This window comes from Ptiloglossa arizonensis, chromosome 8 (assembly GCF_051014685.1).
Source record: "Ptiloglossa arizonensis isolate GNS036 chromosome 8, iyPtiAriz1_principal, whole genome shotgun sequence".
Taxonomy (NCBI): domain Eukaryota; kingdom Metazoa; phylum Arthropoda; class Insecta; order Hymenoptera; family Colletidae; genus Ptiloglossa; species Ptiloglossa arizonensis.
Window position 1 is genome coordinate 17919494 of NC_135055.1, and position 13501 is coordinate 17932994.

Below are 13501 nucleotides of genomic sequence, written 5' to 3' on the forward strand. Positions count from 1 at the left end.
CACTGCATTTTGTGCCTCTAATATACTTTTAAACGAATGAATTTTAAAGTCCACCGAAGGAACGGCTTGTTAATTTTGTACGTGTTATATTTACAGAAATATGAATAGTAACCTTGTGTTTTTTAAAGACACTGTATATTTAAATATATATATATATAAATTTCCCGATAGTTCGAACGGTCGATAAATTTGTGAAGTTGGAGCAACTGAATTGATATTCATCGTAACGAAGATCGTTCACGGTTATCATCCAGCCCCCTCTGGACCCTCGGCTTACCACGGCCCTGCTCGAAACTCCCAGACAGTAGAATCGTGTTAAGACCGATTGGCCTACCAGCGTCCATTAGTAGACTCGTTGATAAGAGGATTGTTTTGGAAAATAGGATTCCGATACCGCATCGAATCGTCTCTATTGCCAAACGAGATCCAATTTACACTTCAATTAATACCACGAATCGTGGAATCGACGTTCGAAGTCGATCGGGGACGTGTTCGTCGCGGTGCATCGTATCGTATCGAAGGATTTCGTTTTCTTACCGGGATCGAAGACCCGATAGGATTTCGCCGTAAGTTAAACAACGTCGATGAAAACATCCCTCGGCTTAACCGTCTTTACCAACGAGCTTACCTATTTGCGGAGGTGCACGAAAGTTACGCGTACAAGCCGATTAGGGCACCCGTAACCCATGGTTCGTTCTCCAGCTATCGTACCCTCTCTCCATCCACGTTCCATTCCAACCCCCTCGACAAACTGATTTCCTCCAAAGATTTACCGGAGCTCCAGAATTTCGGTGTTTCCTCCGCTATCAATTCCAGCCGGCGGTTGTAACCACGGGAGGCAACGAATCCTGGCTCCGGGAAAGGAACACGTCTGGAGTCGTGTTCAAAGCCACCGACCGACCGTTCCCGGTCGTCTAACCGTCTCCTTGCCCCGTAGGGTGAGCCGAGCTACGAAACCGAAAGAGCGTGACGATTTTCTGACGAGTCACGGAGAAGTTTAATCCGTTTTGGCCTGCGGGCTGGCCAATTTGAGAACGAGCCGGGAACCTGTGCTCGCGTCCTGCGGTTCCAGCGCAAACGCTAAACGACTGGAAACGTGGACATTAATCCCACGGCGGGTGGTCACTGCGATGACAAATTACTTAAACTCGTTCGCGGTGGAGCCGCGTCTGGCAGGATACATCGTGTTTCTTTGTACGGATACTCCGAAGTTCCAAAAGTTATTGGTAGTGATGGTATTTTCTACTGCGGGGAATTCTCTTAGAGGCTACTGGAAAACAGGGTATTTCTTTCATCGTGGTCAGAGTGAGTTTAGGAGTTACCGAAGAAAAGGGTATTTTTTACTGTGGTGAGAGTAAGTTTTAGAGTTATCGAAAATAAGGGTAGTTTTTATCGCGGTGGGAGTAAGTTCAAAAGTTAAGGAGTAAGTTAAAAGATCATTTGAAAAGAAGGGTATTTCTTACCGTGGTGGGGGTAAGTTTAAAAGTTACTGAAAATAAGGGTTTTTTTTACTGTTGTGAGAGTAAGGTTAAACGTTTCTAAAAATGAGGGTATTTTGTAGTGCAGTGAGAGTAAGTTTAAAAGTTACTGAAAAGAAGGGAATTTCTTACCGTGGTGGTAGTAAGATCAAATGGTACTGAAAATATTTTTATCAGGGTATTTTTTACCGTGATGGCAGTAAGCTCAAAAGTTAAGGAGTAAGTTAAAAAAATACCTTGAAAAGAAGGGTATTTCTTACCATGGTGGGAGTAAGTTTAAAAGTTACCGAAAATAAGGGTATTTTTTACTGCGATGGAAGTAAGTTCAAAAGTTACTTGAAAAGAATTTTTTTCACTGCAGTGAGAGCAAGATTAAAAGTTACCAAAAATAAGTGTATTTCTTACCGTGACAAATTCTCTCGAAAGTAACCGAAAATACGAATACTTTTCACCGCGGTGATACTGGTGAGCGTTATCCGCAACCTTTTCGTTCTTACATTATTCCATTGTGTTACACGAGAGCTTTCAACTCTCCAAGTTGGTAATTTTCCAGATAATATCAAATTCAGGGGAAGAAGTTTCCCGAGATTATCCTCGCTTATCCTACACGCGTTATTGCATCGTTGTTCCGTCTAATAAAGAGACGAAAAATAAAAAATAAAAAAAGAAATCCGTAAATAAAAACCGACCGGAACATTCGTTAACAATCTCCGCCCGTGGAACGTTACACGGATTCTAATTACAGCGAGCCATCATTCTCATCCGGCCTTTATTCCGCGACTTGTTGAATTATACCAAACTGCGCACTTAAAGCGCCACCGTTTTACACCTATTACAACGAGACCGTAGAAAATTACAACGCCCGTTATACAACCCAATTACCGACCGGTATTTCACCCATAAACTCAAAGAAGCACAAAGAGACGTATCCCGTTCGCGCGGAAGTATACACGCTCGTGTTTGAAACTAAGGTTTCCCGCTAGCGAGCATCGCCCATTCGACGTTGGAATTTCCAACGATCCGAATGAAGCTCCAACAGGGCCCCACCCTTCGTTATTTCTCCATTGTCAGCGTTAACACTCGTTAACGTAGGATCTGCCGTCTTTCGTGAGAGTTGGCTAGACTTCGTTTCCTCTCCGAGCCCTATCGTCCCCCTTACGACCCTTGTACGATCCAGGAACTCGAAAATTTCCTTTCCTCGGTCACGCGAGGCACCTTCCATCCGGTAATAACCAACGTTCAACGCGTGTTAATCGCGCTCCTTTGATCGTTCCCGCCTTATTAAACAGCGGCAAGTACGCGCGTTAAAAGTTACCACGCCACCGTCTACGCGACGCCCCCAAACCCCCCTTACCCTCGGTGAGATTCACCCTAGGGAAAATTTAAGACCACGGAGCTCTTTTGCATCGCGGGCACATTCCTCGCGCGCCCTTGGCGGTGTAACTTTCGTCCAGCACCGGCCCGACCACCCCTTCCCGTTAACATTGTAATTTTAACTTCGCGGACGCGGACAAAGCAACGACCAAGAGGGGGTGGGGGCAAATGGGGAATATTTCTGGTCTCGATGTCCCCGGCCGGAGAATACTATTCTAGAGGAGACCGAAAACCCGATTACTTACCGGGATTCCAACTTTTGTGTTCCCTGTATTGTTTCGGGCATCGTGACTTAATTAAAGCAGAGAAATAATAACGCTCGACCGGCTTAACATGAATTTTTCGAACGTGGAATTAAGATTTTCTTTCGAGATTTCCAGACACTTACCGCTTCACCGTGTGACGTTTTACTCTAGGGAGTTTGTCGATTGAGTTTTTCTTCGTATCTTGTATTTTCCGAGACATCGTGGTGCGTTTTGTAGTTTTAGAGGTATCGAGGTGTGTTTGGTATTTTTAATGGTGTCGAGGCGACTTTGACTTTCTAGAGATACCAAGGTGACCTTGAGCGTTTTAAATGATAGTACATTTTTCAGTGACGATGAAACGACTAATTACCGGTAATGAGGTTACCTCGAAAAATTCAAGGCCATCTGGATATATCTGAAAATACAAAACATGACACGTTAATTCGATACACCTAGTAAACTTGAGTGCAATGTATCGCGTAATGTTTTCTGATCGGATCGATACCTAGTGAAATATTTTAGGCAGTTAAAAACAATCTTACTCATACACACGTTTATGTACACAATGCACGGTAATTGCCGCTTTCGAGCGAGCGATTTGCTCGGTGTACAGCGATTCCCGTCTCGAGCGTCGAAAGTGAAAGGGACGCGCAACGAGTGCGAGAGAGACGGAGCATCGGCGAACGAGTCTCCCATTACGTGCCCACGGTAGCCGAAACTTCGAAGCGATGCTACTCGCGTATCTGGCGCGACGTCGTACCGATATTTCCATACAAAAATTTCTATAAGAGTTTCCCAGACTTTCCCCGGAAAATATTACCATAATATCGATATTCCGTGTTCGGTGGCGAGTCTCTGATTTCCACGCGCGTTTAACGACTTTATTCGGTGTAACGAGGGGGCAGGGGAATCTTCAAAATCGATCTCCGCTCGGAAGAGGTCCAAAAAAGAAGCAAACAAAAAGAAAAAGAAACAAAGGAAGAAAAAAGAAATACAGGGGTCAGGATCCATCTCTTCCTCTAATTCCGGCCAAGCGGATTCCGTTCCCTCGCGCCTCGAGAATCGTCAATGAACCTTCAACCCGGTCCATCACCGACCATTGTGCAACTTCCAGGACCTTGTTCTCTCCCGCTCTTTCGTCGTGCCTCCCTCTCGATCCCTCTTATTCCCGAAACTTCGTTCGCGCTTCTCACGAAACATTCCCGACAATGGGAGCGCTGTCAGAAGGGGGCGGAGGGGGCGGATCGACGGTGGCGCGCAACCCTGCATTTTAAACTTTAACACAGAAAATATCGCTTATCCTTTTCCCCTGTGTTGTCCGCGGTACTTGGACCGAATAGTATTCTTGTCATTCGGCTCCGGAGGGTTGTCACCCCCGAGGGGTTATTCCGGTTTATCGAGGAAGTATCACCGCTCTCGCTTTGACCTTTTCGATTTCCGGGCATTTCGAATGCCTGAAAATAATAACTGGAAATTTTCAAATTTAGAATCGATCGAGTTGAAAATTGTCGACAGAGGGTTGCTTCGATTTTTTTTTCGATTTTAGGTACCTTGGAGTGTTGCGAATATTAGGTGGAAAATTTTCAAATTTAAATTGCCCGAGTAGAAAATTTTTAATCGAGTTACTTCGGTTTTTTTTTTTAATTTTTGGACATCTTGGAAGGCTGAAAATAATAACTGGAAATTTTGAAATCTAGAATCCATCGAGTTGATAATTATCGACAGAGGGTTGCTTCGACTTTTTTGTTTTCGATTTTAGGTACCTTAGAGTGCTGCGAATAATAGGTGGAAAATTTTCAAATTTAAATTGGTCCAGTAAAAAGTTATCAGCACGGATGTTCATTTATTGTTCGAACCATTAATTTTTAATAACTGCTCGTGATGTCGAGCAATTAATAACTGGACAATTTTCCAATTCAAATTGCTCGAGTAAAATATTATCAACACGGGAATTCATTAGTTATTCGAGCTGTGAATAGCAATTGCTCGCATTACGAAAGCTATTATTATTGTCAGTCATGAAAGTCTTTGTACATAGTCTTACAAGAATAATTCGTAGAACAGCGAGGTACAGTCAGAAGCTGCGTTTTAATCTAACCTCAAATTTACTGTGCAAGCACCTACTTATACATTGTGTGGATATTGTTATACCAATTTGTATATTCAGTATAATCGGTACATGTGGAAGGGATATGAGGTCTAGAATATACTCTAAATCTTTGAGAAAATGGAGAACTTCGGGCAGCACAACTTCGATCACGTCTTGTTAGTATATACTTTGAATTTAATATCTCTTGACATTTTTTTCAAACAACTAATTTTCTTCCAACCTTTCCGTGTTAATTAGCGTCATCCGCTGCGGCCAACGTTACAAAGTTCTCTGTGGTCTTAACTCGGTTTAAAAGCATGGCTGCCAACAGCGTGTAGAGTTTCTAGACGATCAATCACTTAAACGTTAATTTAAGATGAGAGTGTTAAAGAAGACCAGACTAAATGACATATTACATTTTACTACTCCGCAGATAACAAGCTTTCCAACGAAAACTTTACATTTACTCTTTAAATATACTTTGATTGACACAGAAAAAATTCGTTCAAAATATTAACTTCAAATTCTTACAAATAATACATTCCAGATCTCGTATCCCTTCCAAATATACTCGATACAAATAATAGTTCGCGTAACAATCTCCACACGGTACACACTCCTACAACAACATTACTGTTAGCTCGATAAATAGCCTCTGGTCAACTAATAGTTGCACAAACCGTTTGTACAAGACGATCCACAAGTACATTTAACAATAATAAAATCTCTTCCGTGACGCTTCGACGTCAGAAGCAACTGGCAAGGATTCTCCAGAAACCAAGGATTATTTTTTGCACAGAAATTCTCCATCGTCGATTTTTAAAATCTACTCGATGTACTCGATACAAGTACTTACTACCTATAAGTACTCGCTGATGCAAATAAAGGTACGAATCCTAGCACAATGTAAATTTCCGGAAACATTTCGAGATTAACGCTTCGACGTCACGAGCAGCAGCCAAGGATGACGTAGCCCCAGCTCCCGTGGAATTCCAGCGTCAATTTGTTCGCGAAGGATTCCGAAATGGGAAGCCAACGTTCCCGATTCCTACAGCCGCGCAAACACGGACTTATTTCACCCTATCGCGAGGACAGATGAGAAAGAGAAAAAAAAAAGAACGTCCCGTACAGTGCACGAAAATCTTCGTGTCAGAAGCAGACTCGTGTCTCCGCAGCCGGGCGATATTGGCAGGCGTGGTGAAGCTTCACACCATCCCCCGTAGGCGAACGTCGTCGAGAAAGTGGCGAGTAACGTACCCCACGTCCCCCCAACGAACGAGGGTGAGAGAGGGTGAGAGAGATTTGCGAGCGACCACTTCAGGAATACGTATCCGGTTTGCCACGTACGCGTTGCGCGGCAGCTAAATCACTGAGACGGAGAGCTGACGCTGTCTCTTCTTTACGATTCGCTCGTGAGAGCTGAAAGATGGAGCGGAAGCGTGCTGGAGACCATCCGGTGAACGAGATACCGGATGGGAGGAAAACTCACCATGAAAACATGGAGAAATTTAACCTAGACGGGATTCTAATTCGAATCTCGCTCTTATTGAGGAGGAGGAGTTCCCTAACTCTTAGGGAGAAGTTCATCGAGCAGGGTGATTGTACACGGTGATCTGGAAATTTTTACACGCGTCAACGACGTATCCTTCGTCTTGAGAACGCAAGAGGTAATCGGTAAATACTGGAGACTAGAATCGAGGCTTGAGTTTCTCAAGAAAGGCGTAAGTAGGATTTTGTTGGATCTGAGGGTACCTAAACTTTTCGAGTATCTGGAGTGATTGTACTAACCAGAAAAAGAACGAGAAATTTCAGTAATTTTATTAATCGGTGAGATTGAAGAATGCATCGAAAGCTGCACTGGACGACCACTTGTAATTGTAGACGGATCGCAATAGCGTTTAAAGGAATTCTAGTACGTTTACGTCTCGAGTTCGCGGAGAAGGGTACAATCGTTTGGAAAACTTGAATATACCCACGCCTCTCGAGTAATTTCATTAACCGGAAAAAAATGCAGGCGTGAGAAATGCATCCCAGAGGGGTGACGAGACGCGTTGAACCGGTTGAGCCAAGGACGCGGGATAAGAAGCTACCGGACGAAAGGGGGAATTCAGGGGGGATCTACCAGTTGGAGAAAAAAAAAGAAAAAGATCCTCCCCGTTGGAGGGTGCTCTCGTGACTGACGAGGGGATTAAAAAGTCCCGTGGCCAGGACGGTAGACGAGGAACGTCGCGATATAATGAAGGATCGCTCGAGGTCTCGTTGTTCGAGTAAAAACGGTAGGCAACAGTCGTTGACGTTATCGTAAAGGGTGGGCGAAACGTCCCGTGAAACGAAGCTCTAAACGTCAGGTCGACGCTTTATCGCAGTGTTCGGGAAAACTCGTCTGGTGTGTTGGGGGGTGGGGTTGGTTTCGCGAGGTTTATCGTGTCGCTCGCGTTTTGAGTGGTTGCGAAGTAGCTTAATCAGCGTCGTTTAAAACGACGTTAAAGTCAAACGACGCCGCGGCGAGGAAACGAGAGGGTGTTGCACGAGAGAGAAGTCATCGAAACGCACCGACCATCAATCTCTCGTCCTAATAACCGGTACGCAGGCCTGACGCGAAAGGGTTGAACGGTGCATTGTCGCGGGCAATTTATCATCGTTATCGAGACACCCCCCCCCCCTCTCACCACCGCTTGTTTCAATAAAATATGTACGTCGAAAGACGCGAGCAATTCAATTTCCTCGGATATCCACCCCACCACCGATCGAAGGTCGAGAGGGTGAAAAAAAAAGAAAAGAAATGAGGGAACGACTTCCTTCCTTCCTTCCTTCCTTCCTTCCACCACGACACCGCAATATTTCATCCCCCCGGGGGCGGTTATCGGTATTCGCGGCACGATCGCGAGCGGTTGTCATTAGAGTACGTAAATGCCGATATAATAATTTGTTTCGAGAAGCTTCTTCCTGGAACCTGTACCCCCCGAGGGAGAATCGTCCCCCTGGTGCCCCATTCTGACTGGTTTCTTCGTTCATCGTCGGTACGAGTTGGGCCCAATTCGAGCAATTATCGTCGCGTGTTTCGTGCCAGGAATTTCTAGGTTCTTTCTTCTTGGGTTCATCCCCGAGGTGGGGATGGAACAACCCCCCACACCCCTAAAGATTCACGCGACCGTTATTCTTCCAGTGTTTCGCGATCGTGGAAGTTTCGGACCGCTTCGAGGGCAGATATTTGTCGAATACGGTGCTCACATCGTGTTTGGAACCGAGAAACTGTGTCTATTTGATCGTGGCGACGGGATAGATCAGGGGTGCAATTAATTTCGGGCTTCGAGACACGTCAGAGGTTAGGTTTCGTGACAGTGCACGCGTGTGTACGAAATGCTTCACTGGCGATTCAATCAATTAACGTCTTCGCTGTTTTGAATTACGGAAGTGTTGATGGAACAGTTATATAAGTGTTGATAAAATAGTTGTACAACTGTTGATAGAGATGTTGATAAAATAGTTGGACGAATGTTGATAGAGGTGTTGATAAAATAGCTGCACAACTGTTGGTAGAGGTGTTGATAAAATAGTTGTACAAGTGTTCATAAAGGTGTTGATAAAGTAATTGTACAAGTGTTCATAAAAGTGTTGATAAAATAATTGTACAAGTGTTCATAAAAGTGTTGATAAAACAATTGTACAACTGTTGACAGTGGTGTGGATAAAATAATTGTACAAGTGTTAATAGAAGTATCAATGCAAAAATTGTATAGTGCACAATATAGCGAGATTTTTTTTCTCTTGAAAGAGAACATCGGTAGAGAATATTTTAATATTTTTATTTCACGTTTTCAATGTTAAAGGTAACGATAATTGTCAAGTTGAAAGTCGAGTGTTTATAAATTCTTGGAAACGAATGACCCGACGACAATTAAATTCTCGATTAATCGCTCCGATCCTGGTTTCGCCCCGTTAATTGACGAGTCTCCGATAAGAAAAAAGACACTCGCGACTTTTGTAGCACGTGAGACTATTTGCTGACACGTGGTAACCATTTTCTCCCGCGCGATAATTCGTTTGTGTTCGTTCGAAATTACTAATTGCGGCACGATCGTTATCGAAACAAATTTTCGTGAAAATATTAACGTAATCGCGCACCCCAATCGCCCCTCAATAATCGATCGAATATAATTAACTCTGGTTTATCTCGCGTTGAAAATTAATTTCATACTGCAATTTGCACGCGAATCGCTCGGACGAGTGGATACACCGCTTGAAAGTTTTAGAATGCGTAGTTTTGTAGAAAACATTTATACCTGGCGCAGATTGTGAATTTTTAACTACTTTCTTCACCTATTATGTTTGTACAACAATTACCGGTTAATTTTCACAATTATCGCGTAAAGCCAGTGAATTTTATTCCCACAGATATGAAATTTTTGCATTGGTTTTTTGTTCTATCCCCGTTGTATTTGACAAATTAATTTACACTGAGTTTGGCTCCGCTTCGACGTAAAATAATACGATGCTTATTTTTATAGGATTTATCGTATCGTTTCGAAGAGGACAACGCCCCGAGTGGTTGAAACGTAAACAACTGCACAGGCAGAACGTAAACGCGTTCTCTTGTTTCTCTGAATGCACTTAAATAAATACATTTTTACGAACAACGCGCAGCGTGATATTTATTACAGCAAAGAAAGGAAAATACAACTTCCAGGTTGTGGAAGAATGAAATAACATCGCGGCAAAAAATGCGAGAAATTTAATCTGAAAAATATGAAATACCACCACAGGTTATAATTGAAAAACTGACATATCGAAGATATAAAAATATAAATATTATACAAATTTTTTTTTGCGTGTGTAACTTTCCAAGATATTAAAAAGCGTAAATATTCGCTAAAAAAAATACTTTCTTCGCATTTATCAAGTATTAAATGAAATCTTGTGAAAATTTACAATTTTCCTCGAGCTTGAATTATCTTCAAAATTATGATCAGTGTTTTATACATTATTTCTTCTTGTTTCTCTCTCATTCCAAAGTGGTGCAATGAGGATATTTAATAAAATTTAAATATCAAAGGTAGTACATTTACTTTTCAATTTGGTAAAAGAAAATTAAGATTCTAAATATTAGAAATTCTTGTTAGAATTTTATCGTTCGAAGAACTGAACGTAGAATGAATCCCAAGTGACACTGGCCATCTCCTGGTTGATTTAATTATTTCGTAACGGTGCAATGGACGTTCTGAGTAACGGAAAATAAAAAATAAAAATTCGACAACTGTCCCAAAAGTTTCGCGAGGGTATATAGAGATCCATGGAGGTTCTCCTCGTCGAGATTTACGCGGAAAGATTAGATTGACTCAAGTACCGAAAGGATCCCAGAAACACTGGTCCCCACGGAGTGTCCCGAGGACAGCGAAGTTCTCGTGGAAACTTGAAAGGGAACGAACTCGAACCTCGGAAGACCCGCAAGTCGAGATGATACCTTGATTACTTAGGCGGTGGGAAGTATTGATTTCATCGGGCGACGCGATTCACGGGTTTCCGTCCCATTAAACGGCCGGTCTAACAATATCTAAGAAGATCCGCGAAGAAACCATTCCGTCTCTCCCGCGGCTATTATTGGAATCATAGAAGTGGACTTCGTAAATATCGTTCGATCCAAAAATTGCCCGGAGTGCCCGTGAATTCGATGGAGAAGAGTCAAATAAACGAAACGTTCGATCTGATTGTAAAATTTTCAACCGTGTGAAAACTACTCGTATCGTTGATCCGAACGTTTCGTCCAGGAACTAGATTTTTAATCCCCCTTTAAATCGAAAATTCATCGACGAGAATTAATATACAATTAATAACAAACACCGTCTTTGACGAACCACCCGGTGCAATTTATAAATTATATAATCCGCTCGAAATAATCGGGCGAACGTTACGGTATTAAAAATATCTGGTATTTTCGCGATAAAATAACGATATGGAGTATTATTCACTTGGTATTGTTTACGTCTTGAAGTGTACGAATAAAGAGAAATTTTACGTGGAGTGGAGAGAAAGGGGTTTCAATTCATTTGTTTTAAAATTTCTATAATCGTCGAAAGTAAAAAATTCGAGCGATATTATCCGGTGGGATTCGTTGGTATCCCGATGATCGATAAATTGATTGGAAATGGTACAGGCTTGTCTTCCATAAAGAATTTTATTTAATTCCGGTGGATAGATACAAAAATTTGGGAAATATTCGTAAAGGTTTCTTTTCTTTCCTCGCAATGAGTAACATTGCTCGAAATCATTGACCCGTCTCGCGAATCTGCATTCGCAAATAGCACGACCACGGAGTCACTTCACGAAACACACCCGAGTACTCCGAATTCCGTTTCCGCGCCTCATTTTACTCCGAATTTACGAGGTCGTTAACATTCCGCTAAGACGTCGAGGGTGTAGTTTTCGTTCGCCGAGTCGAATTCTATTGCTCGGGAAAAACTCCCTTTACCGACGGGTGTTCTGGAAACACCCTTCGCGAGTTTTGGCATCCGTTTGAATCGCGCCCGCTGGATTACGAGTACCCGGGGTATACTTTACGATTTTCACGAGAGCTGTCGCGGATAATTGAGGCATCCGCGCGTACAAAAGAATTTGAGTGACAGAAAGAAAATCCAAAATTACATTCCGCCATGACCGGAATCCGAGTATCACCTACCAACAGAATTGGACGAAAATATACATCCTTTATGATATTATTTAATTATTTCTCCATTTTTTTTACGCGTGACTGTACAACCGAATTAATCTATTATTTGTAAAATTCACTTCTCGCAGCTTAGATAACAAACGTAACCTGAAAATAAATTTCGGTAGAAATATTATCCCAAATTCGAATTTACCTACACAAAATAAACTACTCGAGTAGATCATCGATCCCACCATCTCTCTCTCCTTCAAAATTCACTTTTTGCAACCTATGTAACAATTATCCAAAAAAATTATCCAAATTCGAACTTACCTTCATACTTAAAACTCTCTCAAATGAATCATCGATCCCACCATCTCTCTCCTACAAAATTCACTTTCCCCAACCTATACAACAAACAACACCTACAGAAAAATAAATCTCGTTAGAAAAATCACCCGAAATTCGAACTTATCTTCGCACCTGAAACTCACGAATAAATTCAAGCATCGGCTCACATATCAAATTCCATTTTCCTCGAGTTCCACCCACCCCCACAACCCCGAGTTCTGCGTCAACGCATCGATTAATCTCGACACGCACCGTTAACCACACATTTGAAAAATCATTTCGATCGGACGCGACGCACCGTTGCCTGTTAATTTTTCCGATCCAATAGGCCATAAACCACCCGTTCCGTTACAAATCGAAGTCCAATAGCTTTCCGCGCTGTTTACGACGATATCATTTCCCGCGGTCGACGACGCTTTATCGTCGCGAGAGAGCGAGCGAGCGATTTCCGAGCGGAAGTTAACGTGCACCGATATTCGCTCGTGAAATTGGCGACGTGGTTGTCGGTGCGTAGAAGGAGCTAAAAAAAAAAAGAAAAATAATAAAAATAATAATAAAAAAATATATCACCACCAACTATCCGACCCCCTCTCGAGGAGGTCTCGTAGATGATTGGTTCCGCTTTAATCGACGCGACGGTTGCTTAATGGTGCCACGCGTGGGTTTCAGGGCTGGTGAAGCTACGAGAGCTCGTCAGGTCGCGGAAGTCTCGGGAGATCGAGGTGAACCTCAGGCAAGCCGACCCGGATTCCTACCGGCTGGTTCTCTCCGAGATGAAAAGCAAGGAAATACGGAATCTCATCGTGGATACTAGGCCGGAGCACATGCATCATTTTCTACGAATGGTAACTGCATATTCGTCTATCGATTTCCCGCTCGCCGCGGCTTCGGTAATCCCGACGAGGATATATCCGCGATATTTTCCCGCCTCGCATCGTACACGGGCTGCCTCGAGCAAATAACGTTAACATTGCCACGGTATTAATCGAAGGTCGAGTTGTTCTCGTAAGGGCGATTATTCGCGATTCTTCCACTCGAGCCTCGGGGAAACAATGCGAACGGATTGTTTTTATGCGAGATTAATTCGTTTTTACGGAGTTTTGGGTATCTCTGCTCGGAATATTTAAAGTTTTGGAAGGATCGTGGATAGAAGCTTTTTCGTAGTGATATCAAGGTCGTTTTGGAGTTTTCATATGGAACTTTTGAAAGATAAATGGATTTTTTTCGTTGTATTGTAGAAGACGTCGAAATTAATTTCAAAGTCGTATAAAATTGGTTTCTTTTTTGTATTAATAGTATCTTGTTTGAATTTGAATTTTTC

General features: G+C 42.6%; 1 protein-coding gene across 3 annotated transcripts in view; it reads left to right on the forward strand.

The window, feature by feature from the left end:
• LOC143150471 (glutamate receptor ionotropic, kainate 2) overlaps positions 1 to 13501 on the forward strand; it is a 181933-nt gene that overhangs the window by 83277 nt on the left and 85155 nt on the right. For all 3 annotated transcript variants that reach the window (XM_076318749.1, XM_076318751.1, XM_076318750.1), the window contains exon 5: positions 12850 to 13025. In XM_076318749.1, coding sequence (XP_076174864.1) covers positions 12850 to 13025 — 176 coding nt within the window. The remainder of the gene's footprint in view (positions 1 to 12849; positions 13026 to 13501) is intronic.